The 26,092-nt window shown below is 62.9% G+C and overlaps 1 protein-coding gene across 17 annotated transcripts in view; it reads left to right on the forward strand.

Moving 5' to 3' along the window:
* The window catches only part of ADGRB1 (adhesion G protein-coupled receptor B1), a 94,977-nt gene extending 69,619 nt beyond the window's left edge, over window positions 1–25,358 (forward strand). For 3 of the 17 annotated variants that reach the window (XM_055347925.2, XM_055347923.2, XM_055347939.2), the window contains 13 exons: window positions 926–1,028; window positions 2,068–2,218; window positions 2,744–2,813; window positions 4,345–4,411; window positions 6,671–6,756; window positions 8,675–8,773; window positions 13,662–13,833; window positions 17,349–17,444; window positions 19,745–19,799; window positions 22,312–23,018; window positions 23,771–23,806; window positions 23,942–24,076; window positions 24,568–25,358. In XM_055347925.2, the coding sequence (XP_055203900.2) occupies window positions 926–1,028; window positions 2,068–2,218; window positions 2,744–2,813; window positions 4,345–4,411; window positions 6,671–6,756; window positions 8,675–8,773; window positions 13,662–13,833; window positions 17,349–17,444; window positions 19,745–19,799; window positions 22,312–23,018; window positions 23,771–23,806; window positions 23,942–24,076; window positions 24,568–24,768 (1,978 nt within the window). In that variant the 3' untranslated portion in view covers window positions 24,769–25,358. The remainder of the gene's footprint in view (window positions 1–925; window positions 1,029–2,067; window positions 2,219–2,743; window positions 2,814–4,344; window positions 4,412–6,670; window positions 6,757–8,674; window positions 8,774–13,661; window positions 13,834–17,348; window positions 17,445–19,744; window positions 19,800–22,311; window positions 23,019–23,770; window positions 23,807–23,941; window positions 24,077–24,567) is intronic. The other 14 variants (XM_055347938.2, XM_055347937.2, XM_055347940.2 and 11 more) reach the window with 12 other exon arrangements.
* The last annotated feature ends 734 nt before the right edge of the window (window positions 25,359–26,092 follow it).

Genomic DNA, 26,092 nt, shown 5'->3' on the forward strand with positions numbered 1-26,092 from the left:
ACTCAGCTCTGATGTCCTGAGTTCTGAGGAAGTTTTCTGCCGACAGTTTTCAAAGCATCTCCCTTGGTGAGCTCTCCTGGCCATCCCTGTGCCCTATGAGCTGCCGGCAGGGACTGTTCTGTGGTCCCCGTGAGGAAGTGGGGACCCAGAGAGAGAACGTGACCTGCCCAAGGTCATGCAGCACATCAGGGTCATGTCAGAGCCCCTGAGGCTCAGCCCTGTGCCCTCTGCTCTCCAGCTGGGTGGACCTCAGTCCTCAAGGGCTGCTGGTGATGGTGGTGATGGTGGTCCTGGTGGTGGTGTTTGTGGTGATGATGGTGGTAATGGTGATGGTGGGGGTGGTGCTGCTGCTGGCGATTGTGGTGATAGTGATGGTGGTGGTGGTGGTGATTGTGGTGGTGGTGATGGTAGTGATGGTGGTGGTGATGGTGGTGGTGCTGGTGCTGGTGATTATGGTGATGGTGATGATGGTAGTGATGGTGATGGTGCTGGTGCTGGTGATTGTGGTGATGGTGGTAGTGATGATGGCAATGGTCGTGGTGATGGTGGTGGTGGTTGTGTTGGTGTTGGTGGTGCTGGTGATTGTGGTGGTGGTGGTGATGGTGGTGGTGGTGATGGTGGTGGTGGTGATGGTGGTGGTGGTGATGGTAGTGATTGTGATGGTGGTGATGGTGGTGATGGTTGTGTTGGTAATGGTGATGGTGATGATGGTGATGTAGTGGTGGTGATGGTGGTAGTGATTGTGTGATGATGGTGATGGTGTAATGGTGGTGATGGCGGTGATGATGGTGATGGTGGTGGTGCTGTTGGTGACAATGCCTGCAGGAAGTGGGGTGGGGCTCTGGTCTTGGTGCCACAGGACCACAGCCCCTGTGCAGATGGGGTTCTGTTGGGTGCTGACCTTGGGCCCCTGCACTGTCCACAGGTACATTCGCTCAGAGCGTTCTGTCATCCTCATCAACTTCTGCCTGTCCATCATCTCCTCCAATGCCCTCATTCTCATCGGGCAGACCCAGACCCGCAACAAGGTAGGCAGCCTTGCGTCCTGCCATGCACCTCCCAACATCCTCGGGTGGTGAGGATGGACCCCAGGAGGGGCCTGGACCGTGGGATCCCTGAGAAACTCAGGCAGGCGGGTGTGGGGGCAGGAGGAGGCTGCCCCAGCTACAGGGAGTTCCCCGCCCTCTGCTGTGGCTGCAGGAGCCTGTCAGGGGCTGGTCAGCTGGCCAAGAAGGGCAGCTTGTGTTCCAGTGTCTCTGCTGGACTTGCCCTTCAGGATGAGCCTGCTGCAGCCCTGCCCATCCCGCTGTGGGCAGTGGACTCGGCCTCACCTCAAGCTGCCTCAGGGCTGGGGAGTGGCACTCAAGACGAGTGGCACTGTGGTGACAGAGGCTCCCACGGTCCACCCTCTCACCCCCACCCTCGCCAGCCTTGAAGCTGGCAGCTCATGGAGGGCCCCTGCCTGCCCTCCCCAGACCCCCTATCCCTGGTTCCTACCCTGTGGTCTCCAGCCCCATCCCACTAAATGTGGCAGGCGCAGCCTTTGGCTGGGGGCCTCTGCTTTCTCAAGGGGCCACGCTGACAATATAGGAGAGAAAATAAAGCAAGAGGGCCCGCAGTGAGACAGAGAAGGCCTGGCCGCAGGGCCTGCCGTGTGCTGTGGCGGAAGCTCAGGGCCGCTGTGTGGGTGAGGTTGCCTGCGACTTGCTGTGTATCCTTGGGGTGTGACGTGCCCTCCCTGGGCCTTGGGCTTACTACCTCCTGAACGCATGGGCGGGTACCTGGACTTTTGAGAAGGCCCCTGGCTTAGCATTTGGTGTGGCTATGGATGGTGCTGAGAAAGATAGGGAGGGAGGATCTGTTTGTCCCAAGGGGGCTTAGACGGTCAACAACTCATCTCAGGGCAAGGACCAGGTGATCTCTGGATTGCCTTCTGCCTGGGGACCTGGTCGGGTCCCAGTGAGGGTGCTGGGTGCTGGGCTGCCAGCTGCAGACAGGCACTCAGTGGGGGCAGGTGTGGGGCCGGGGAGCACCTGCCCAGCCTGCCCTGCCCTCGGCCCCACACAGGTGGTGTGCACGCTGGTGGCCGCCTTCCTGCACTTCTTCTTCCTGTCCTCCTTCTGCTGGGTGCTCACCGAGGCCTGGCAGTCCTACATGGCCGTGACGGGCCACCTCCGGAACCGCCTCATCCGCAAGCGCTTCCTCTGCCTGGGCTGGGGTGAGCCGCGGCCTTCCCGACCCTCCTGGACAGATATCCTTCCTCCCCCACTGCTTGTTCTGCCCTGGCAGCCCCTCCTCTCCCCATCCCCTGTGGACCCCTGGGGCCTCAGTTGCTGCTTGGGTGGGCTTCCCCCTCTGGGCCCTCGTTCTTCCATGGAGTCACCAGATAAAGCACAGGACACCCAGTTCCCTTTCATGTCTAGATAACGAAAAGGTTTCTAGCACAAGTATGTCCGGTGCACTATTTGGGACGTACATTTACAAAAAGATGATTCCTGATTTCTCTGCGAGTCAGATGTGCCGGGCACCCTATGTGTTCTCTGCTCATTGGACCACCCTGCGCCCAGCTCCGCAGGCCCTTGCCTTGTTCACCTCCTGCCCCATCTCTTGCTCAGCCCCATCCTCTGTTGGGGGCTTCAGAAGCGCCTGCCTGGCCCCCGCCCTTCAAGGCAGGGCTACGAGGAGGTGGAGGCTGGCTGGGGACTTGGGTGGGGCCAACATCCTCTCTCTGCTCCTTCTCCAGGGCTCCCTGCACTGGTTGTGGCCATTTCCGTGGGATTCACCAAGGCCAAAGGGTACAGCACCATGAACTAGTGAGTCGGGGCATTGGGGGTGTGGTGGATGGCCACATGGCCCCCCAGAGACTTCCGCCGCCCTGGAGGGTGAGGGCTGGCCATGCCCTCCCCCCGTGTGACCCTGACCATCTCACAGAGGCTCAGGGAGGGTGGGGCCCCAGGGGCTGGAGGCTGAGCCCCTTGGGCATCCCCTCCCTGTTGGCCAGCCAGCTTCTCCCTGGCAGCGAGCAGTGGGCAGCAGTATTGAAAGAAACCGGGCCATCAGGGCCTCCCCCTCTGTCAGTTGGTCCATTAGTCACTTTGAGCCTCAGTTTCCCCATCTGTTCGGTGGGGAGCCCCCCTCTGTACGGTGCTGGTGAGAGGGAGGGCTGTTTGAGACACGAGCTCTGGGCACAGTGGGCACACCTCCCACAGCAGGCCTGTGGCAGGCAGGGCAGGGGTCGGAGGCTTATTTCACAGATGACGTCGCTGAGACCCTGAAGGGTCAGCTGGACCAGGTCCTTGGGGCCTTAAAAAAATGGCAAGCCAGGAAGCTTGGGGTCATCCTAGAGGCAGTGTGGTTCCCCAGATAGGGAGAGAGGGTCTGGGGCTCAGGATGGGCAGAAGAACTGGGGTGGGGAAGGGGAACCGAGGCTTGGAGGGAGGTCCTGGCTGCAGGGAGGGGAGCAGTGGGGAGCGCGAGGCAGGAGGAAGTGACTGATGCTGGCTGAGTGGGGGGGCGGAGCAGGCCTGGCTCACTGTGGAGCCCCTGGGGACAGGATGTGGCACCCCCTTGGAGCACTGCCCTGTCTAGGTGGCAGTAGGGAGTAGACATAGCTGAGGGCCCAGGTGGTGAGTGCTGAGAGGGAAATCCAAACGCTGTCCCCAGAGATGAGAGAAGCAAATACCTGGCCTGCCGAAGTCAGGGGTGGATCAGGAGGGGATGGGGACATTGAAGTGGGGTTCTGAAGGATGAAAAGGAGTTTGTTTGACAGATGACATGAGGTAGGCTGCTCAGGGTAGAGGGAACGGTCCTTATTGGGTTTCAGGTTTCCATGTGCACCACAGGTGGTGTCCAGAGATCTGGAGAATGTGGGGCTGCTTACTGGGGGGGTGGTGGGGAGGGGGCAGGACAGATGTGTGAGCATAGGACCAGGTGCTGAGGCCACGGGGCCTGAGCCCCAGCATTCAAGCATCGCGTCAGGAAGGAGGGTCGGCCAGAGACCCCGAGAGGAGCCAGGAAGGGCCCAGGCCTGGGGAAGGAGGGACAGTCAGGTGGCCTTGGCCCTGCCAGCCTGGTGCCCCTGCAGTGTGGCTCTAAGCAGGTGGGTCCCCCCCCCTCTGGTACTGTCCCCATCTGTAAAATGGGGGTGACAGTGGCTGCCTGGGGTCTCCTGAGGATTCTAAGGCTAAAGAGTGGGTGTGACCTGCCCTGCACGCCGAAGGCGCTTAATAAGTGCCAGTTTTCTTCTGCCACTTCCCAGCTCACCCCTACTCCTGAGAGGCCGGCAGCACCTCTCTGCACGCCCCTCTGCACACGGGGGGTGCTGATGGCCTGTCTCCTCCCCAGCTGCTGGCTCTCCCTGGAGGGGGGACTGTTGTATGCCTTCGTGGGACCTGCCGCTGCCGTTGTGCTGGTACTGATCCGCCTGGGCCCCACTCCCCACGACCCCGCCTGGGCCCCACTCCGCACGACCCCACCTGGGCCCCCCACCTGCCTCCTGGGCCTCGGTGCTGTCTCCTGCCCCAGGCTGTGCACCTGCTGTCCCTTCAGGATGGCCCTCATGGCCCTCATCACCAGGGGGTGGGTGTGCCCACAGCCCCACTCTGACCTGCCCTTGGCATGCAGTGCAGGGGCTGGGCCAGGGTAGTGACCCTTTACACCTGTGAGTCTCGGCTTGCCTGATTATTGGGTGCCAGCTGTGTACCTGCCAGGAGATCCCTGCGGGTGTGGTGAGTGAGTGGCATGGGAGGAAGCTGGGGACGGACGGATGATGCGAGCAGCGGGGAGTTGCAGGCTGGACCTGGGTTGTGGGTGTCTGGCCCCAGAGCGCCAGATGTGAGGCTGGTGACCGGGGCTGCTTGCCCCTTCGGGGGCCCCAGTGAGGACCTTCCCTGTGTGGGTCCTTGGGCTTTCCTTCCTGCTCTCCTCCCACCTTAGTGTGGAGGAAGGCAAGACTGTGGCAGGTGGCACGCAGGGTCACCGTCCTGGGGTCACAGATGAGCTGTGGCAGCCTGGGGGACCTGCCTGGGGTCACTGGCCTCTACTGGGTCCAGCTCTGAGCCCACTCAGCCAGCCCCCACCTCTCTACTCTGGCAGAGCACCAGGGTTCACACCCACCCTCACATCCCCTCCCCTCTCGCCCCAGGAGAGGCCATCCACGTCCGGTAATTCCTGCTGCCACGAGCGGTGTCTCTGCAGGGCCACACCCCATCCTAGTGGGGACTCAGGCACAGGCTGGGCCTAGCAGAGAAACGTGCATGAGGGGTGATGGGGAGCTAGCCCTGTAGGGGCAGTTGGGGAGCCTACTGGGGGTTGGAGGGGCAGTGGGGCGCCCTCCTTGGGCAGCCCCAGACCCCTCCCCACAGCCCTGGCTGTGGAATCCTACCTTCTTTATTCCTTCCTCCAGGCGGGAGGCGGGAGAGGTGTGGGGTACCTGGCGGTGCCCCAGGCACCTGGGGATGGAGGTTGTGGGAAAGGGGACAGAGACAGGAGTCCCACCCTGTACACCCCTCCCCAGGATGTGTCAGGAAGGCAGGCTGACCCTGGCGGCTGTGGGACCCGAGCCCCAGCAGCCCCTCCTGTCCTTGGGGCCACGTGGCACAGGCTGGGCAGAGCCTGCTGCAGGCAGTGGCCTGTCACTGGTGCCCATCCTCTCTTCTCTGCTCCGGCCACATCAGAAAACTAGGCTGCCCAGGAAAGAGGCCACCACCCATCAGGCTGGCCAAGGCTGTGATGTGGGTGTCTGGGAACTCTGCATCCATTGTGGAAAGCAGGCCGGCTGTGTGGTCATGAGCCCTGAGCTGGAGGGCTGCACGGTCTACCACCCTGGTCTTCTGGACGTGAAATGCCTGGTCAGGGGTCCATGGAGTCCTGGGGTCTCCCAGCCTCCAGCGTCTGGAACCTGGGCCTGAGGAAGTCAGGCCTTGCCCCTCAGGGTCCTAGCAGCATCTTTCTGCAGAGTGGGGATGCAGGAGGAGGGCCTCAGGGAGCCTCTGGCAGTTGGGGAGCAGAGAGTATGGCCTGAGACTCCTCCTTCCCCCCAGCAGAGGAGGCCAGGAGACAGGGGGAGACCCCAGGATGCTCAGGGCCAGTGGCTTCCGGGGGGTGCTCCGGGAACAGCTCTTGTCTTGACTGGTAGCCTGGACAGTGGCAGGCATGGGAGACTTACGTTAGAGCCCAAGAAGAGCCTCCCAGGGTGCAGGCGCCCAGCCAGGGCCCTTACAGGTGGGCAGTTAATCTGATGGGAATAGGAGAGGGAGATCAGGAAGGAAGTCTAGAGAGGAGGTGGCCTGCCCAGAGCAGAGAGCCAGGAGGAGTATGACCCCAGGGAGAGCCAGGATTGGTGTCCCTTAGACAGGTTTCAGCTGCAGGCTGGCAAGGGCCTCCGGGCCCTGTGGGTGGGGAGCTCCCTGGTGGAAGGGATGCAAGGAGTGCAGCAGAGGTGCCGACGGTGCGGGTGACACACAGAGAGGGCCCTGCACGGTTGGCAGCTGGGCTGGAGGTCACCTGACGTCCCATCAGGCACTGGGGTTCCTGTGATGGAGGCACGGGAGGTGACCCTGGGTGGGGTAGGGGGTCGTGGTTGGCGTAGCCAGCGTCGGTCCAGCCAGTGTCAGCCCCTGAGCCTACGGCGGCCCCCACCCCCACACCCCCACCACTCTCTGCCCGGCAGGTGAACATGGTCATTGGGATCCTGGTGTTCAACAAGCTCGTGTCCAAAGACGGCATCACGGACAAGAAGCTGAAGGAGCGGGCAGGGTAGGACCAGGGCTACGCGGCTCCTTGCCCGCCCAGAGTGCAAGACCCAGAGCCCACCCAGCCCCGGGGGATGGAGAACGCTCCATGCCCAATCTGAGACTGCAGGTCCAGGGACCCCCGGAGTGGGTGGGAAACGGAGGCACTGAGTACAGAGGCCCCTTAGGCTCAGCCAGCCCCTGCTTCTCACCGTGCCTCAGTTTCTCCATCTGACCTGGACAGGGTGGGCCCCATAAAGTCCTCAGAAGCTGTGAGACTGATTGTGCAGGGACACCCCGCCTCTGCCCGGCTTGCAGGGTGGCAGCAGGGCGCCCCCAAGGCTGGGTGCTGGGGGTCCCTGGCCCCCCACTCCCCTACCACAAGGCTTGCTCCATGGCCAGGGGGAGGATGTCGCCTGTCCATGCAGGGACTCCCTGTCTTTGTGGGACCTTCATCATGGGGAGGATGGTGCAGAGGACAGGTGGAGCTGATGTTCCTCCCTCCGGGGAACCCAAGCCCGGGGAGTGCTCTCAGCACAGCAGCTGGACAGGGCGCGGGAGCAAGACAGAGGCGCTTGGGATGTGTGGCTGCACCCACCTTTGAGGGACAGGGCCCTGGGCACAGAGGGGAAGCTGCGGGGCGTGGGGAGCTGACTAGGGCGGACGAGCCCCTCTTTGTCCTCCCGCCCCTCACCTCTGCCTGCTGCTCTGTGTCATCCAGCCCTGGCTGGTGTCTGCGTGGGCCCCTCCCCTCCGTGCCAGTCTTGCTTGGATGCTTGGTGTCTCTCTGTCTCTCTCTCTGTTCCTGTCTCTCTCTTCCTGGCTCCTCCTGCTGTCCCCAGTGAACAGACGCTTTCAGGAAGCCTTCCGCTTGGGTGCCTGTGGGTTCTGGTCCTGGTTAGGAACCAGCCGAGCTGGCGTCTGATGCTGAGTGCGTGCCGTGGCCCTGGGGTCTGTCACTCTGGGTGGGAGTCGCAGTGCTTTGTCTCCTGGCCTGGGAAATGGAGGCTGGAACAGGCTTCTCTAAGGCCTTGCCCTACCTGTCCCCGGAACACCCTGTCCCACACTGCTCCCAAGACAGTGGTCACACTCAGAAGAGGTCCCCAGGGCTACACATCCGGGGTCTGAGCATGGCAGACTGCCTACCTGGTCGTAAAAGCAGCAGTGATCTTGGGGGCTCACCCAGGGTGGATGTTTTGTTTGCTTCTTAGAATAACCATTGTGGCAGATTCTATGGTTATAGTCCCATCTTACAGCTGAGAAATGGAGGTTTAGGGAGGTTGAGTGGCTGGTGGAGCTGAGCTTCCAGGCCAGGTGGGTACACACTAGAACCAAGCCCAGGCGGCCTGCACTCTGCCCACCTCGCCCTGTGTGTGCCACGGGGGCCAGCTACGTTAGGTGCACACAGCCCAGGAGCGCACCCAGACTCGCCTGTGTGGCCGTGTAGGTCTCGCTGCCCATGTAGACGGGATGGAGGTTGGGGTGGAGGGGCACCCACTACACCGGTCTATGTGTGCACGCACAGCCACACGCATGGGCACACACACGTGGGCATACACATGCCACGAGGACCTGCATGAGGTCCCTGCCCAGGTCAGCTCCCTCGCAGACACACGGAAAGGGGACTGGAAGGCGAAGTGGCCTCCCTCTGGGAATTTTGCCGCTTTGCGCAGACGGAGGCGGGGTCCACCCTCAGCTGAGCACAGGGACCCCTCGCTACCTTCCCCCCATGCCTGCCACGTGCAACCCTCAGCCCTGCCCACCACAGCGCCCACGCCCCAGGCCTGAGTTCGTGAGGTGGCTGAGAGCCCCCAGGACCGTCCCTGTTGTGGCCCAGGCTGGACTCCTGAGTGGCTGGTTTTGTACTTTGGCCCCGCCCCTCCTGCCTGGTTTCCGAGAGCAGAGCGCTTGCTTTCGTTTCAGCCTTTTAATTTCACTTGCAGTCAGCCGCCCCCGCACCCCCTCGGGCGCGCCCTCAAGTGTGCCGAGTGTGGAGTCTTCCCTGCTGCCGATGCCACCTCCGACGCCACCAGTAACGCCATGTTAGTGCCTCCGCTGCCACCTCCTTCCTAGGCCCACCCTTGGGACTCTGCGCTCTGAGTCACCTTCTGTTTGTTTTATGTTAATCTTTCCTTTCTTCCTTTTCTGCCGTCCACTCTGGGTTTCTAGGCCAGTCCTGTCCCCCCGATCCACTGCCCTCAGCTCCTCCTCCCATCCTCCCCACAGGCCTGCTCTAGGCCTGGCAGCACAAGGCACCGTGGGTGCAGGGCGTGGGGCCGGGCCTGGGCACAGGTGGAGTGCAGCTGTGGGCTGCGCTGCGGTAGGGAAGGAGCGGTGGTCAGTCCTGTCCCTCTGGGGCCCGAGTGTGTGCCAGGCTGCAAGCTGTGGTTTCTTGCTTCTGGAGTTGAACCTCCACCCCCACCCCTGGTGCTGCTGGCATGGAGCCCAGGATGGCTGATGCCTGGGCAGGGGTCTGCACCCATGACACCCCCGCAGCTCTGTGGTGGGGCGAGGAGACTGGCCCTGGCCTGCCTGATGGGAAGCCTCCCTCCCTGTGAGTGCATGTGAGCACACATGTGAGAGCATGGCTAGGTGTGTGCATGTGTGTGAGTGTGCATGCATGCCACTGGGGATGTGCGGTTATGCATGTCACCAGGTGTGTGTGTGAGTGTGCATATGTGAGTGTACATGAGTGTGCATTCTTGTGAGAGCATGACCAGGTGTGTGCAAACGTGTTTGTGTGTGTGTGTGCCCATGTGAGAGTACTAGCTTTTGTTTCAGGCTTTTGATTTCGCTTGTAGCCAACCGCCCCAGTACCCCCTTGGATGTGCTCTCAAGTGTACTGAGTGTGGAGTTCTCTGCCGCCAGTGCCACCTCTGATGCCACAAGTGTGCAAGTGTGTGTGTACATGTGTAAGAATGTGCCTTGATGTGTGCAAGCATGCATGTATGTGTGTGAGTGCAACCCAGTGTGCATACGTGTGAGCGTGCATCTGTGTGCATACGTGTGAGTGTGCATCTGTGTGTGAGTGCAACCCAGTGTGCATACGTGTGAGCATGCATCTGTATATGCATGTGTGAGTGTGCATCTGTGTACCTGAGTGTGCATCTGTGTGTACCTGAGCGTGCATCTGTGTGTGAGTGCAACGTGTGTGAGCATGCATCTGTATATGCATGTGTGAGTGTGCATCTGTGTACCTGAGTGTGCATCTGTGTGTACCTGAGCGTGCATCTGTGTGTGAGTGCAACGTGTGTGAGCATGCATCTGTATATGCATGTGTGAGTGTGCATTTGTGTTCCTGTGAATGTGCATCTATGTGTGTGAGTGCAACATGGTGTGTGTATGTGTGAGCATCTGTGTGTGAGTGCAACCCAGTGTGCATGTGTGTGAGTGTGTGTCTGTGTGCGGACGTGTGAGGATGCATGTGTACTTGTGAGCGTGCATCTGTGTGAGTGCAACCCGGTGTGTGTGAGTGTGCATCCATGTGGGTGCAACCTGGTGTGTATACATGTGAGCGTGCATCTGTGTGCAGATGTGTGAGCATGCATCTGTGTGTACCTGCGAGTGTGCATCTGTGTGAGTGCAACCCAGTGTGCATACGTGCAAGCATGCATCTGTGTGTGTGAGCACAACCTGCTGTGTGTATGTGTGAGCGTGCATCTCTGTGTGTGAGTGCAACCTGGTGTATATACATGTGAGTGTGCATCTGTGTGTGAGTGCAACTTGATATTTTGTGTTAGTGTGTATAAGTGTGAGTGTGTATATAATTGGGCATGTGCGTGTGTGTGCGTGTGTGTATGAGCATGTGAGCATTGTGTATGTGGGAGTGTGTTTATAGGTGAGTGTGTGAATGCATGTGTGTGTGTGTGTGTGTGTGTGTGTACGCATGTGTGCCTGAGAGCAGGAGGCAGCCAGGGCCAAGGGAACAGGGAAGGAAGGGTTCAGGGTCAGGGGCTGCTCTGCTGACCTTGGGCAGCCTTAGCAGCTGTGCATAGGGCTGGGCGGTATGGGCTCAGGTGGGTGGGGCCAGTTGGGCTTTCCAGCCTGAGGGGTCATTTTGTCCGTGCCCTGTCTCCCTGAACCCAAGGTGAGGGCGGTACCCCCAGGTGCATAGCCCTGTACCCTCCTGCTTTGCTCCCTGAGCCAGGCACTGGGGGTCCAGGGTTTTAGGAGCCGTGGGAGAAGAGCTCTGGGCCCTGGCACCGTGCAGATGCGAGTCGGGGCGGGGCTAGCCTGGGTGGGAGGAGCAAGCCCGGAGCTGGGGCAGCGTCCACACTGGCCTGCCAGGCCCCGGGAAGTTCCGGTTCTTTGGGGCTAGTGTTGTCCTTTCTTTGTCTCAACACCAGGGATGTGGCGGGGGCTGTGGGATCCACCCCATCTCATTCCATCAGAGAGAAGTGGGGGCCAGAAGGATGTTCCCTTTGAAGTCACTCAGAGCCTCTCCCCGCACCCCGGGCACCTGCCTCTCCAGACAGGAGCAGGCGCGGTGCAGCTGGGCACTCCTGGCCTCCCCTTCAGCAGCTCCCGGGCCTTTCTGCTTCCTTCCCACCGCTCTCTGCAGAAATGTTTCCCAGCCGCAGAGGCTGAGCTGCCGTGTGGGAGTAATTTACAGGTCCCCACGCCCCAGGCCACCTGCCAGCCGCAGCAGATCGGGCTGTAAATGTCAGGCCTGGAGACCCAGCTGCACCACTGTATCCCCTGACGGGCAGCAGCAGGGGTGACTGACAGCAGGCAAAGAAGTCTCCATGGGGAGGGAAGCCCTGCACCTCCTCCTTTAGGACTTGGGTGAGGAGAGGAGTCCAGGGTCCCGGCTCAAAGAATACCAGCTTTGGAAGGGAGAAGAGAGATTCTCCAGCTTATCACCATGGGAAAACCGAGGCCCCAGCCAACGGGTCCTGCTCTGTGTCAGTGAGTGTTTCCTTGGCTCTGCGAATATAGATGGAGGGCCTCCTCGTCACAGGCTCTGTGCCAAGTGCAGGGACACAGCAGTGAGTGACAGCCAGGGCCCTGTCCGCTGCTGCAGCCTGGAGGGAGCAGCACGGTCATGGGCAAGGGAGGCCTCTCCGGATGCCTGAGTTCCCAGGCGTGGGGTGCACAGGGAGCAGGGGCAGGCTCTCCAGGGCCAGGGGAAGGGCCAAGGAGGTTGGTGGCCTCTAGCACACTCCAAAGTTGTACAGGGAAGAAGGAGTCCCATGAGGCTGTTAGAGCCCATCCTATGTCCAAGAGCAGGAGGGGCAGGTGCGTGGCCAGGGCCACCGTACCCTGAGACCCGGAGGCACTGGCCATGCAGGACCAGGCCCTCTGTCCTGGTGCTGCTCCGGGCTCTGGGCCTGCACGTGTCCTAGCCATGGGTATGTGGTCGTGCCTGAGGCTGGGGCCAGACAGATCACCGCCTGACAGCATCACTGAAGAAAAGCAGACCAAGGCCTGGGGTAGAGGGCCGGGTGGAGGAGAGGAGGAAGAGAGTCCAGGAGGCAGGCATGGCTGGCTGTGCCTGCTGAGAGGTCCTGAGAGATGACGACACAGATATCCCTTGGGGGCTGGGCCCTGCACAGGTGTCCTGCACTAGGGGTGGGAGCAGCATTGGTGGCCAAGCCACACTAGAGAGGGCTGAGGAGCAGAGCGTGTGGTTTTGGAGGCCCTTGTCCTGGCAGACTCCAGGTCATTCCAGCGTCTCTCCTGCCAGCCCTGGTGTGCCAGCTCCTGCCTGGCATTCCGACCGCACACCTGGGCCCCCTACTCCCTATTCAGTCCTCCTGCCCTAGCTCCCCCTGTGTAGGAGGAGGGGAGGAGGGAAGCTGGCGCCAGCACCCATTCCGGGTGGTGATGACAGTCCTGCAGGCTGTGGGGCCCCCTGCGGGCAGGCACAGGGCCACCTCCCGAGCACTCACTACAGCCGGGGTCCTGCTGGCCTCTGTCTGTGTTCCACAGCCCCGGGAAGCAGGTTGGTGTCCCCACTGTGAGGAGGAGAGCACAGGCTCAGAGGCCACGGGCGGAACCCAGTGGGTGGATGTGGAGAGGGGCCCAGGCCTTCACTGCTCCCAGCGAGGCTGGGCTGCAAGGGCGAGGGCTGCTGTGAGGCTCCTGGAGGACCTCCTGGGAGGGGGTGGCACTGAGCGGCAGAGGCAGCAGGAAGGGTCTACAGGCAGGTGGCCGCTGGGGCTCAGGAGGCATGGGCGGAGCTGGCCCACGAAGAGGAGGAGGCGCCTGTCAGTCTGTCTGTTGCCGTCTGTCTCTGTCTCTCCTCTGCTCCTCCCCTGCTGGCCTTGGCCGTCTGTCTGTCCTCATCTCATTCCCTCTAAGCTTCTCTCTCTCCAGGTCTCTGAGTTCTGGGCTCCACCCTCCCCTCCCCACCATGGCCATCTTGCTCTGCCCTTCAGGGCCTGGACCCCTCGCCTGGGGCCTGTGGGCTGTCTGAGGGTCCTGGACCAGGGGATCCTCCTTGGCCCACCCCACACCAGATAGCCCATCCCTCTCCAGCCTGTCTCCCTTCCCCTGTCACCTCCTAGACTGTCAGGAGCCTGGATCTTCCCAAAGAGCCCTTCCCCCTTGCCCAGCTTCCCAGGACCTCCCTCCTGAGTCTTTGGGCCCACTCAGAGACCTTGGGCTTGGGGAGGGGGTGCTGGGACCTCAGTGTTGATGGTGGGCTCCTCCCCAGCCTGGGGGAAGGGCTTGAGAGGGGAGGGGCAGAGTGTGGGACAGGATTGGGGGAGTCTTGGGGAGGAGAGAGGGTGCAGACGCAGCCTGGGCAGTGGTGGACCCCTAGGGAGACTCACCCCAGAGAGGAAGGGCTGCTTGGCCCAGGCCCCCAGAGACAGAGACGGGGACTTAGGGCTGGGTCCCCACCAAGGCCTGGAGATGCAGGGTTCAGGGCAGGGTGTCCCCGGGGGCAGGGGCGGGGGCGGCAGCGCTGACGCCCTCCATCCCCAGGGCCTCCCTGTGGAGCTCCTGCGTGGTGCTGCCGCTGCTGGCGCTGACCTGGATGTCGGCTGTGCTCGCCGTCACCGACCGCCGCTCCGCCCTCTTCCAGATCCTCTTCGCTGTCTTCGACTCGCTGGAGGGCTTCGTCATCGTCATGGTGCACTGTATCCTCCGTAGAGAGGTGGGTGAGGCAGCCTCTGTTGGGCCGGGCTCCTGTGGGGTCCTGGGGCTGCCGAGTGGCCTCCTCCTTCCCTGAGGACCTCGGCAGGGAGATTGTGGGTAGGCGCAGCATCCATGACCCTGACACATCTGCAGGCCTCGGTGGTCCACAGAGCGGGGCCTGCAGGTGAGCGTGTCCACCCCACTCTCCCTGGGAGTGGCCCAGGCAGTGCAGCACCTTCCCAAGGATGCCCTGCGCCCACACTGGCTTGGGGGCGTGGGGGACGAAGGCACATGGGGCCCCCATCCTCAAGGGGCCTACAGGAGTGAGGAAGCTGGCAGCAGAAGTAGACAGCTTCCAGGGCAATAGAGACTCCTGCTTCCGGCGTTTTCTGGATCTTTCCAGAAGGTGTCACTAGAAGGTTTTCACCAAACTACATCCCAACTACCGCCTGGCTGGTGGCCACGATTGGGATGCTCTTGCGGAGGCTGGAATGTGGGAAAGCATGCATGTCGACCTGGGTGGCGTAGGACACCTGCTTCCAGATCAGCGCCAGGAGGGCGGAAGGCCCAGGAGTGGGGCGGCCACCTCCCTCTTCCTGGGTCCCCCTGGAGAGACGGCAGAGGGGCTGTTGAAAAGCACACAGGTTCCCGAGGATGAAGAATACAGGAGAAGCCGACAGCAGGGGAGCCGGTAGGCGGGGAAGCAGGATGAGAGGTGCGGTCCCAGCTAACTGGAGACAGCCCAGGCTTCTGCCAGCTGCGGGGAGCCAGACGGTGTCAGGAGTGGGGCCCGCCCCCTCCCCAGGATCTCTGGCTGCCACAGGAAGGTCAGGCGTGGGAGGCCTGGTTTTCCGGCCTTAGGTGGCGATTTCCATCCCAGCCTGGAAGGGCAGGGCTGCCCTCTTGGCCTCCGCGGCCTGGGCCTCACTCTCTGGGCAGAGTGAACAGAGGGGCTCTGGCCTGGGGCAGCCGGCACAGCTGAAGATGGGGATGCCGCCTGGAAACAAGTCGGGGAAGTGGATGTGCTGAGCCTGGGTCACGTGTCAGCGCAGGCCTCCCAGACCCAGACCTCTGCGGGGAGGTGTGAACGCCCCTCTCAAGGCAATCTGACTTCGAGGAAAGACAGGAGGAGGAAGAGCCGGAGTTCTGATGTCCAGCAGTGAAACGGCTCCTGTACCAGTCGGGCAGTGCTCCACACTTACATCCCAGCAGCTCCTGATGAGGACAGCAGAGCTCCTGTTGGAGTTGCAACCCAACCAGACAAGCAGGAAAATAGCGTGGGGACAGAGGCAGCCCAGGAAGGAGAAACCTCAGTGGCCCCTTCTTATCCTCACCTCGGAGAAGCCGCTCACCCTGGTGCACGCCACATGGGCCAGGCCCTGGTCCCAGCAATGAACTCGTGTTAGTGAATCTCATGACAGCTTCTAAAGCAGGTGCCACCTGCTCCATTCCACAGACAGGACAGCTCCAGGGAGCTCGTCACAGGAGCTCATCACCATGGCTGGGATTTGAGGCCAGGCGGTTCTTGTCTGAGGCCACACTCCTGGCCCCCAGCGCCTGGCTTCTGTGAAACAAGAACAGTAGCCTATGAAAAAGGAACAAAAAGAGCCTTGTGGAAATTAAAAACAGAGAGCAGCTCAAAGCTCAGTAGAAGGAAAATGGAGGCAAAATATCTCACAAAATAGAAAAGACGGAAATTGGAGATATTTCTCAAACAATTAGGCAAATCCCCAAGGACCAACTGACCGGTGACGGGAGCTACAAAGGAGACAGCGGAGAGGAGGGGCTCCAGGGAGGCAGAGCCCAGGGCCAGCTGGAGCAGAGGGCTGGCACTGGGGGTCTCAGATGTGCAAGAAGCCTCATGGTTGGCAAATGGGGTCAGGGAAGGAGGGGACCCAGCATGCTCCTATGGTGGGCGGGGACAGAGGACACCAGGGCCAGACTTCCCCGAAGCCCCCAGTGAGCTCCCAGCCCCTGCGTGTGGGCGCCGTGCTGCGGGGCCTTCAAGGTCCTGCCCAGAGATGGCTTCCGCCTGGGCCTGGTAGCAAGGGGCCTTGCCTACCCAGGTCCTCAGCCTCGGGGGTGGTGGCCAGGGCTGCAGAGCATGCTGAGGAGGCTGGGCCAGGTGGAGGCCGTGCCGGGCAGCCCAGCCAGCCCTGTGGCCTGGGACACTCCTGCAGGTGGGCAAGTCAGTCCCTCGTCTGCCCATGAAGCCGGGGCCTCCTGGGCTGAGGCTGGCTCGGGTGTTCCTGGAAAGGGTACCAGAGGGACTTGGGGAGCCCCAGCCCCTCTGCTTGCCCACAGAGAGCACTTCCCTACCTGCCTGTGGGACCGGGCACACAGTAGGTGCCCAGTAGGCATTTGCGGGGCAGATCCATGAGGGAGAGGATGGCAGGAAGGCACACCTGCTGTGGCAGCCTGGAGTCCTTAGCTGGTGTCCGGGGGTCAGAGGCCACTGAGACCCTGGCTTCCAGGCCTGGCCCTGCCTCTGACCAGCTGTGTGGCCACGGACAATTCTCTCGCCCGCTTTGGGCCTCGGTCCCCATCTGCCTGATGAGAGGGGTGGGCTGGGTGTGCTCAGCCCCCCAGCAGCATGAAGCAGAGCACTAGGTGAGGGAACGGGGCCACAGGTCCGTGGTTGAGTGGGTGGGTAGGTAGGAGGGTGCCTGGAAGCCAGGAGCCTCAGCTTGCCCTCTTTCTGCCTCTGCCAACTTCTGTTTGGATGCCTCCTCCAGGAAGCCCTCTGTGCTTTCATGCCCCCCACCACCCCCAAGGATTCCCTTTATACACTGTTACCACCGGAGTGTCAGTGTGCTGCCCAGAGCAGCCCGCAGGAGGTGGCTGCCGGCCCCACGGGAGGGACAGTTGGCATTCCTAGATGATGTCTCCTGGATATCCAGTCTTTACCTCCTTGGGAGTTCCCTGTCCATAAGCTCTGCTGGCCGCTGGTCTTACCCTGTAGCCCCTCCTACAGAGTCTGCTGCCATCCTCACCACTGTCCCCCCTGAAGAGTGGGTGGCCGTGAAGGGTGAAATCCCCCTTGACAGAGTGCTGTTCCCAGTGGGGTGGCTCTGGGGAGGGGCCGGGCTCAGGGACCCTGGCATAGCACCCCACACTCCCAGGGCAGTGAGGGCCAGGCTTTCCACTGGCTCAGAGGAGGCAACAACGTTGAGGCTGCTGGAGATGCAGGCCAGGTCCAGGGACATCTTCGGCCCGCTGCAGGTCAGGTCAGGTTATCGCAGGCAGACTCTGGCCCAAGGGCCTGCAGCAGCTCTCGGTGGCTGGGAGCTTGGTAGAGAGAATCTCAGACAGGAGAGGGGTAGGCTGTTCCCCTCCTGGGGTCTCTTTTCCCCTTCTCCACCCAGTGGGTCATGACTCAGCAGACCAGAGGTGGCCCTGTGAGGAGGCCTCCTGCTGACCGGCCCTGCCCTTCCCCGAGACGCCTGCCCCCCTACAAGTGCTGCTCATCTGATCTGGCGCTGGCGCAGGGTGGGGGCGTGGCTGCCACTGAGGTGCTCGGCTCTCCCTCCCCAGGTCCAGGATGCTGTGAAATGCCGTGTGGTTGACCGGCAGGAGGAGGGCAACGGGGACTCAGGGGGCTCCTTCCAGAACGGCCACGCCCAGCTCATGGTAGGACTTAGGGCCCGGGGACTCAGGCTGCCCCACCTGCCTCGTACCCCCGCCGAGTGCCTCCAGGCCCTCACCGTGCCCCAAGCTCCCCTAGGCCCCAGCAACCCTGCTGAGAGGAGCTCTGAACCCAGTGTGCAGTTGGGGAAACTGAGGCTCGCCAAGTGGAACCCCCTGGTCTGGGGTTTCCAGCTGGGAAGGCCTGAGCTGATGAGTTTGGAGGTCTCAGCGGAGGCTGGCATCCACCCCACACTCACCCCCACTGGCAGCAGTGCCCGTCTGGCTGGACACCACCCTCTGAGCATCCCAGCCCTCAACTCAAGGTCCCCATCCTTACACCTCCCAGGCCCACCCTCAGTGCCCTCCATCCCCACCCAGGAATGTCCTGCTCAGCTGGCACCTAGGGGTCCAGCCTAGCCTGCCCATCCCCTGCCCCTACCCCGCATATTCCCACCTGCTGCCTCCCTGGTGCTCCCTGGGTGCTGCCCAGTCCTCAGCCCCTGCAGGGTGACCCTTCCTTGTGGCCCCTGGCCATCCTGCCTTCACCTTCTCTGGGCTCTCTGCCCTCCCCCTGCCCATCCTGGTGTCCTCAGCCGTGTGTTCTGCACCCCCCGCCCCTGCCTGTGCCTGCATCTGTGCCTGCGCCTGTCCTCTTTACAGCACAGCGTTCCCACGACACGCACAGGCCCTGGGAGGGCGGCCCGAGTGGTGGTTCCTATGTAAGGGCCCCCAGCAGCCCCCTGTGGAGCCTCAACTCTTCACACCTCGACCTCAGCATCTTCCTCCTGCAGCCCTGTGCCCCTGGGGCTCAGCCAGGACCGTGGTGGGCTCCTCGTCACCAAGTCTGCTCCCACCCACACCCGTCACTAGACCTCCTGCTTCTGCACCCAGGGGCTGGCACACAGGGTGGAGCCAGGCCCCCTTCTCCACCCTCCAGGCCTCAGGACAACATCCACGCCCTGGCCTGGTCCTGTGCAGAACCCTCAGCTGTGCTGGTCTTGCTCCTGCCCCTGTGTCCTTCACACAAGCTTCCACCCCAGGTGTTGCCCACCCTGTGCACTCCCGTGGGTCCCCTCCTCCAGGGAGCCCTCCTTGACTCTTGCCTCATCATGCCACCTTTCTGGGCTCAGGCCACGCCCCTGGTGAACTCTGCACGGCTGGTACGCGGGAGGTGCTCGCTGGGTCCTGGGGTGCCCAGCCACCTCACGGTGGTTGTGAAGCTCACAGGCAGGGCCTCAGCAGATGGCATGTCCAGCCCCGGGTGAGGGTGAGGTCCTTCAGTGAGAGACAGCCACTTCGGCTCTTGGGTGACGTCCAGGCAGGCCCCTCACGTCTCTGTGCCTCAGTGTCTCCATCAACCAGGGAGCAGGTGTCCTCCAGTGGCTAGCTTGTCACTTTGGGACACAGCTTCCCCCTCCCCCAGCGTTTCTCCTGGCCTGACCTCTGATCCCAGGGGGAAGATTTTGTTGTCTCCAGCCAAACCAACCCCTGAATTTGCAGGGAAGAAACCTCCAGGTTTTCAGTGAAGGGTGGGCCTGTCCCCTGGAGCCCCAGGGCCCCTGGAGAAGGACAGTCCCAGGCGTGGGCAGGTCCTGAGCTCCCTGAGGGCGGGTCTGGGCCGCCCACTCCTGCCTCCCCAGCTGACTGTCAGCTTGGTGTGGCTGCCTGAGGGTGGTGGGTGCCGGCCTTGGCCCTGAATTGCATGTTCAACATCGCCCCCCCACCACCTCTCCCTCCCCAGACCCTGGATGGGGCCCCCTTGGTGGGATGTGGGGGACCAAGGGGGAGAGTTCTGGTGCCGCAGGCCCAGAGCCATTCCTGAGGCCTGCGGGGAGAGATGAGACCAGAGGAAGCAGGAGGTCATCAGCTCCCAGATGCCTTGGAGAGAGCACACATGTGTGCCTCACAAACAGTCTCACACACACCTCAGAAACACACAGCCACATACAGAAATACGCATGTACGTGTACAAAACACTCAGATGCATTCTCTCACGTTTACAAACACCTGAATCCACACGCAAACACAGGGACACAAATTCACCCACTTATACACAGACATATCCACAAACACGCACGCATACTCACACTCACACACGCATCCACCCAGAGACACAAACGCCCACCACACAGGCAGGTGCATGGGGAGGCATGGTCGCGCACGTGGGGCACTGGGCTGTGGACATGGACAGGGGTTCCTCAGGGCAGCAGGAGCACCATGGCCCTCCCGAGCAGTCTGTGCACGCGTGCACACACCCCCGCTCCCAGAGGCGCTCACCCTGCCTTGTTGTCTCTGTCCTACAGACCGACTTCGAGAAGGACGTGGATCTGGCCTGTAGATCAGGTGAGCGCCCGACAGGTGAGAGGACAGTGGCAGCCCGGCCCCCTGCACGGCTCCACTCCACGCCTCCGCCTGTGCATCCCTCACATCACCCATCCCTGTCCACTCCTGCTGCCCCCACCCACACCCAGCCACACCGTCAGGCCCACCCGGACCCAGGGGACCTGCCCTGGGGGCCCAGCCTTCCACCCCTGCCCACTTCCTGAGGCCGAAGGAGGGTCCATGGGGCATGATCAGAAGCTTCCAGAACACTGCCCTGGCACTCCTGCTGAGCAGGTGCCTGTGGAGCCCCTGGCTGCGTCCGCTGCCCACCTGACATCTCTTCCTCTGTCGTGGCCCCAGCGAGGAGCACAGCCCCACCCTAGTGCCACTCCCCCCACCTGCCTCCTGCCCACCCCCCTCTAGCACCTGTGTTCTGTGCCACCTTCATTTCCTCATTGCCAGTCCCAGCAGGGGCAGAAGTGAGTGGGGCTTTCAGGCTAGGGGGACAACGGGGAGCAAGAGGAAGGCGGGGAGAAGGACCCACCATGGAGCCGCCGGCTGGTGCTGAGCTTCCTGGAACCAAGTGCAAAAAAGGAACGACTGCCCAATAAAGGAAGCTCCGCCCCCCATCCCCAAGCATCAGACAGCGAGGGTCTGTTTCTGTCCCCACCACTGTTCTGTGAACCAGGTCCTGAGGCAGTGACAGGCAGTGGCTTTCTGAGCTGTGGAGAGGCCAATGGACCATGCTCCCTCTGGTCATTTAGATATTTGAAGAGCGCCTTCTCTAGAGACAGCCCTGGCAGAGGAGCTGGGACAGCCCCAGGTGGGGAGTGTGTGCTGGTGCCAGTTGGGCCCCAGAAGGGCTTTCTGGAGGAAGTGACTTCGGGGCTGGGCTGAATGGGAGCTGGACAAAAAGCACCTTCTGCCCCCTTGGGGTCTCCTGTGAACCAGTCCCACAGCCTCTCAGAGGGGTGACCCTAGGACTTGGGGCCTCAGGTGGCTTGGGTGTATGTGGGCCTCTCTGAGCCCCGATTCCCTCTCATTCATGCGCTGGCTACAGCGCCTTCTGGATCACATGCAGCTGGTGGATGCGCCATGCCATGAGCAGCTGGTGCTGAGCGCCTGGGAGCTTCCTCAGAGCGGGAGGGGGGGGGGGTGCCAGCGAGGGTCCTGGGCCTGGGGGGAGCTTGGCTTTTATTGTGCCCCAAGGTGGGTACATGCGAGGGAGGCACATAGACCCCTCACGTGCCAGGCACTCGTTCTGCCTTGTGGGGAGCAAAGTGTGAGGTGTGTGGGAGGTCGGGAGCCCCAGGGTCTGTGTGGGGTGGGGGGGCCTTGGGGATGTGCGTCCCGAGAGTGCTGTGGCTGTCTGGGTGGGGCATGTGGGTCTGACGGGGAGGATGACGGGTCACTCTTGGGTAGGGACGAGGGGAGGGGCGGGGCTGAAGATGGGCACAGGGTGTTACTGTCCAGAGGGTGGAGGAGAGGACCAGGCCGGGAGCATGGCCTGCTGAGCTCTGAGGGGGACGGGGAAGCCTGTGTTCGGGAGAGAGAGTGACCCCTGGCTAGGCAGCTCAGGGGGCATTGGTGACCCTGGGGCCTGTGTGCCTGGCAAGGTGGCTGAAGGGAGCAGCTGGTGAACACAGGCACCCAGGGCTGGCTTGGCATGGTGGGTAACCATCTGCCAGCCTGCACGGGGCAGGACACGGGGCAGGCCGGGCTTCCCAGTAAGGGCCCTGGGGTCTGGATCTTTGGAGACTGGGGCTTGGAGAAAGGAGGGGTGTGGAGGGTGGGCACCCCTCTGTCAGGGGCAGGTGGCTGGGTCAGAGTCAGCTTGGGGCTCTCCGCCAGCCAGTAGGGGCTAGATTCATTGACAGGAAGTCGGGGGCAAACTGGAGCCCCACTCAGAGGTCAAGGCGGCTGGGCCCCTTGCAACTGACCAGAGACAGAATCAGAGGTGTCTGGGTATGGGGACCTCTCTCCAGGGACCAGGCGGCCCTCAGGGCAGAGCGGGGAGGCTTGCAGGCCCCAGGGGCAGCGATGCAGGAAGGGCCGTGACAGAGGGCCAGGGCCTCGTGGCTGCACTCAGTACCACTGGGCTCCCGCACACTGCCCCCCACCCACACAAGGCCCAGGGCCATGGGCGTCGGGAGCATTGGAGGGCCGGCTGGGCTCTGCCACCAGAACAGACCGTTCTGCCTGCGTCCCTGTGCTTCCGGGAGTCAAGGCCGCCCTCGCCTGCTCTTCTCAGCGCTGGGGACGGCAGTGTGTGGGTGACAGCCATTTGTCTTCTTGGGGCCAGTGGAGAGGGCCACCCTGTGTGGCAGCCTTATCTGAGGACACAGGAACCCTAGGGGCCGTAGCGCCAGGCTTGGGTAGGGTGGTACCTGCAGTCGGCCCTCCGATCGGTACCGAACAGGACCTGGCCGGGGTCTCCCAGGAGGTGACGGCCTCGCAGGGCAGACTGGGCCCCTCTCCTGCTGGGGACCGTCCTACGCCATCCTCACCCCCACACCTGTCCCCGCTGTCTCCCCCGCGGCCCCTGCAGTGCTGAACAAGGACATCGCGGCCTGCCGCACTGCCACCATCACGGGCACACTGAAGCGGCCGTCTCTGCCCGAGGAGGAGAAGCTGAAGCTGGCCCATGCCAAGGGGCCGCCCACCAATTTCAACAGCCTGCCGGCCAACGTGTCCAAGCTGCACCTGCACGGCTCACCCCGCTACCCCGGCGGGCCCCTGCCCGATTTCCCCAACCACTCACTGACCCTCAAGAGGGACAAGGCGCCCAAGTCCTCCTTCGTCGGTGACGGGGACATCTTCAAGAAGCTGGACTCAGAGCTGAGCCGGGCCCAGGAGAAGGCTCTGGACACGAGCTACGTGATCCTGCCCACGGCCACGGCCACACTGCGGCCCAAGCCCAAGGAGGAGCCCAAGTACAGCATCCACATTGACCAGATGCCGCAGACCCGCCTCATCCACCTCAGCACGGCCCCCGAGGCCAGCCTCCCCGCCCGCAGCCCGCCCTCCCGCCAGCCCCCCAGCGGCGGGCCCCCCGAGGCACCCCCTGCCCAGCCCCCACCGCCTCCGCCCCCACCGCCACCACCTCCCCAGCAGCCCCTGCCCCCACCGCCCAATCTGGAGCCAGCACCCCCCAGCCTGGGGGATCCCGGGGAGCCTGCCGCCCATCCGGGACCCAGCACGGGGCCCAGCACCAAGAATGAGAATGTCGCCACCTTGTCTGTGAGCTCCCTGGAGGTGAGGGGGGCAGGGGTGGGCCGCACCCCAGCCAGCGAGGGCAGGGCTGCAGCAGCTGGGTCACCCCTGCTGGGTGGGACCCCCACGCAGTCAGCGGGGCGGGCTGGCTCTGCCTCCTAGCTACACCCCCGACCCCTGGCCCTGCTGGGTGTGCTGAGTATGTCTGCCGTGTGGTCCCCACCCTAGGCTTGGCAGGGTGGTCTCACCCCGTTTCAAAGGGGCTCAGGGACCCACAGTCTGGACCCACGGAGCAGGACCTGCACCTCGCACAGTCGCTAGTCCAGCCCTTGGGGCAGCCTGGCAGCACGTACCTGCCTAGGTCAGCCTGGAGCCTGCAGCTGACCCGGCCTCAGTCAGCCTGTAGGATGTGGTTTTTGGGGGAGCCCGTCCCCACAGGATATGCTCTCACCACCTGGCTCCTGGCCTCTGGTGATGCTGCCCTGTGTCCCTGAGTTATCTGTCAGGGGACCCAGCCATGTGGCCCCAAGTTCAGGTCTCCTTGATCCTGGGGAGTGTGTCCCGGGCAGGCGAGCCGGACACCCCAGCTCAGCCTTGGTGCTGCTCGCTGGCACCCAGCGCATAGCTGGAGGAGCTGCCTCAGTGCGCCCCCAGGCACGTCCCCTGGGTCTGGCCTGGTCCCTGAAGGCAGGCATGGGGCGAGTGAGTCCCTGATGCCCTCAGTCTGAGGCAGGGAGAGGCGTGGACTTGTCAGGGACCCTTGGCGAATGTTCGCAAACCCCTTCTCCCTGCAGCGGCGGAAGTCACGGTATGCAGAACTGGACTTTGAGGTGAGTTCTGGTGTCCCCCCCCACCAGACACTTAGGGCCAGATGTGCTCTGGGCTCCCACACGGCCAGGCAGCTCCCCGGCAGCCAGGGGACGGGCGGGGCAGGCAGGATGGGCCATGCCCTCCTCCTGGCCCAGGACTCACTGCCCAGACCCCGCCTGCAGAAGATCATGCACACCCGGAAGCGGCACCAAGACATGTTCCAGGACCTGAACCGGAAGCTGCAGCACGCAGCGGAGAAGGACAAGGAGGTGCTGGGGCCGGACAGCAAGGTCTGGAGGGCAGGGAGGGGCGGGGTGGGGAGAGCCCTTAGGTCAGGCCGCCATCTCCCTTCTTCCCTGGATTTGTGCACTTCATTCATTCATTCATTCACTCATTCATTCATTCGCCCATCCCTGAGGGCTGACCTGACCCTGCCATGCCAGACTCTGGAGGCCATGGCCATACTGGGAGCTGAGCGGTCACGAGCCTGCTCCTGGGGCCAGGGGTCTGGATTGGGGTGGAGCCAATCCAGGGCAGGGTCCCCACAGCCTGACCCGACTGAGGGGTTCGCAACCTCTGCCAAGGCTGGGGAGAGGATCTGTGCCTGCCGCTGCCCAGCTCTGTTCTGGGCTCTTGTCCTGAAAGCCTCATCCTGTCCCCTGTCCCCTGTCCCCCACCTCCCATCCCTTCCTCACTGATTCGTGTCTGCCTCCTCCCCCCTACTCCTCGGGCTCATGGCTCTCCCTCCGGGCCCCACCCCTCCTGCACCACGGGCACCCAGCAGCCGGAAAAGCAGCAGACGCCCAACAAGAGGCCCTGGGAGAGCCTCCGGAAAGCCCACGGGACGCCCACGTGGGTGAAGAAGGAGCTGGAGCCGCTGCAGCCGTCGCCGCTGGAGCTTCGCAGCGTGGAGTGGGAGAGGTCGGGCGCCACGATCCCGCTGGTGGGCCAGGACATCATCGACCTCCAGACCGAGGTCTGAGCGGGTGGGCGGCGGCCACGCACTGGGCCATGGAGGAGGGATGCTGCTCCGCCCGCTCCTGCCGCAGACGGGCACAGACACGCTCGCGGGCGGCGGGCCAGGCCCGCACCCCGGCCTCAGGGCGCTCAGACGGCGGCCAGGCACAGGGCCCGCAGTGCTGGGACCAGAGCCAGATGCAGGACAGGAGGCGGCCCGGCCAGCGGGCACAGGGCACCAGAGGCCGAAGGTGCCTCAGACTCTGCCCTCCTCGGGCCGAGGCCCAGCGGGCAGATGGGCGGACGGCTGTGGACCGTGGACAGGCCCAGTGCGGCCAGCGTCCCAGGGTACCCACCTGAGCTCCTGCTGCGGAGGAGCAGCCTGCTTGGCCCGGCCGGCCTGGCACCGTTTTTTAAACACCCCCATCCCTCGGGAAGCAGCCAGCTCCCCACACCTTCCAGGGCCCTAGGCCCCTCCTAGACCCAGGTGGAGAGCACAGCCCTCCGACCCTCATGGCCCCCAGGGGCAGGACTGAGTCCCCTCCAGGAAGAAGCAGGGGGGAATCTATTTTTTCTCTCCTTTTCTTTTCTTCAATAAAAAGAATTAAAAACCCATCTCCTCTCTGTGTGGCCTCCCTCTGTGCGGCTTGGGGCCCTGACCCAGCCCTGGCTGCTGGGGTGAAGTCCTCTGCCTGGCCTTGGTGTCCCCGCATCCCTGGGCCAGGAGGACTGTGGAGGCCAGGTGGGCCCTGCAGCTCCTGCTTTGCCCTGGGCCTGGACGTCTGGGCCTTGGACTCCCAGGCCAGCGGTCACGTGGCTCCCAAGGCGTCCCCTCTCCCTGGGACTCTGGGAACATTCAGGAAACCCCAAGTGCTGGTGCCCTTGGCTCCCCCCGACCCTTCTCAGTACATGAGCATCACACAGCTCTTAGGCCCCATGGTGGGGACACATTTCACTCCCCTTGTTCCTTGAGTCATTTTCAGGAGGGACAGCATGAGCACACCAATTCTTTAAAACAGTCTGACACAGTGGAAATGCATGTGGGGGCAGGGACTCCAAGGGAGGGAGGAAGCCTCCCTCTCAGTGCTCCCACCTCCTTCCCGCCCACCTGGGGCTCTGCCCTCTGCTCCTGCTTCTGCCCTGGGGCAGGCACAGTTCTGGGTCCCCTCTTCATTGCTGGGGCACTTCTTGTCTCCAGGCCTCGGCCCCGTCTGTCCAGGGAGGCATGGGGAGCATATGTGAACACCCCTAGGCCGTCCCCCACCGGTCCAGAAGGAGGACCCTCCTTCCCCACACCCTCCTCCCACCCCAGGAGCTTTGAGATGCACGTCCTGCCTCCCTCTGTGTCT

This window comes from Gorilla gorilla, chromosome 7 (assembly GCF_029281585.2).
Source record: "Gorilla gorilla gorilla isolate KB3781 chromosome 7, NHGRI_mGorGor1-v2.1_pri, whole genome shotgun sequence".
Classification (NCBI taxonomy): Eukaryota; Metazoa; Chordata; class Mammalia; order Primates; family Hominidae; genus Gorilla; species Gorilla gorilla.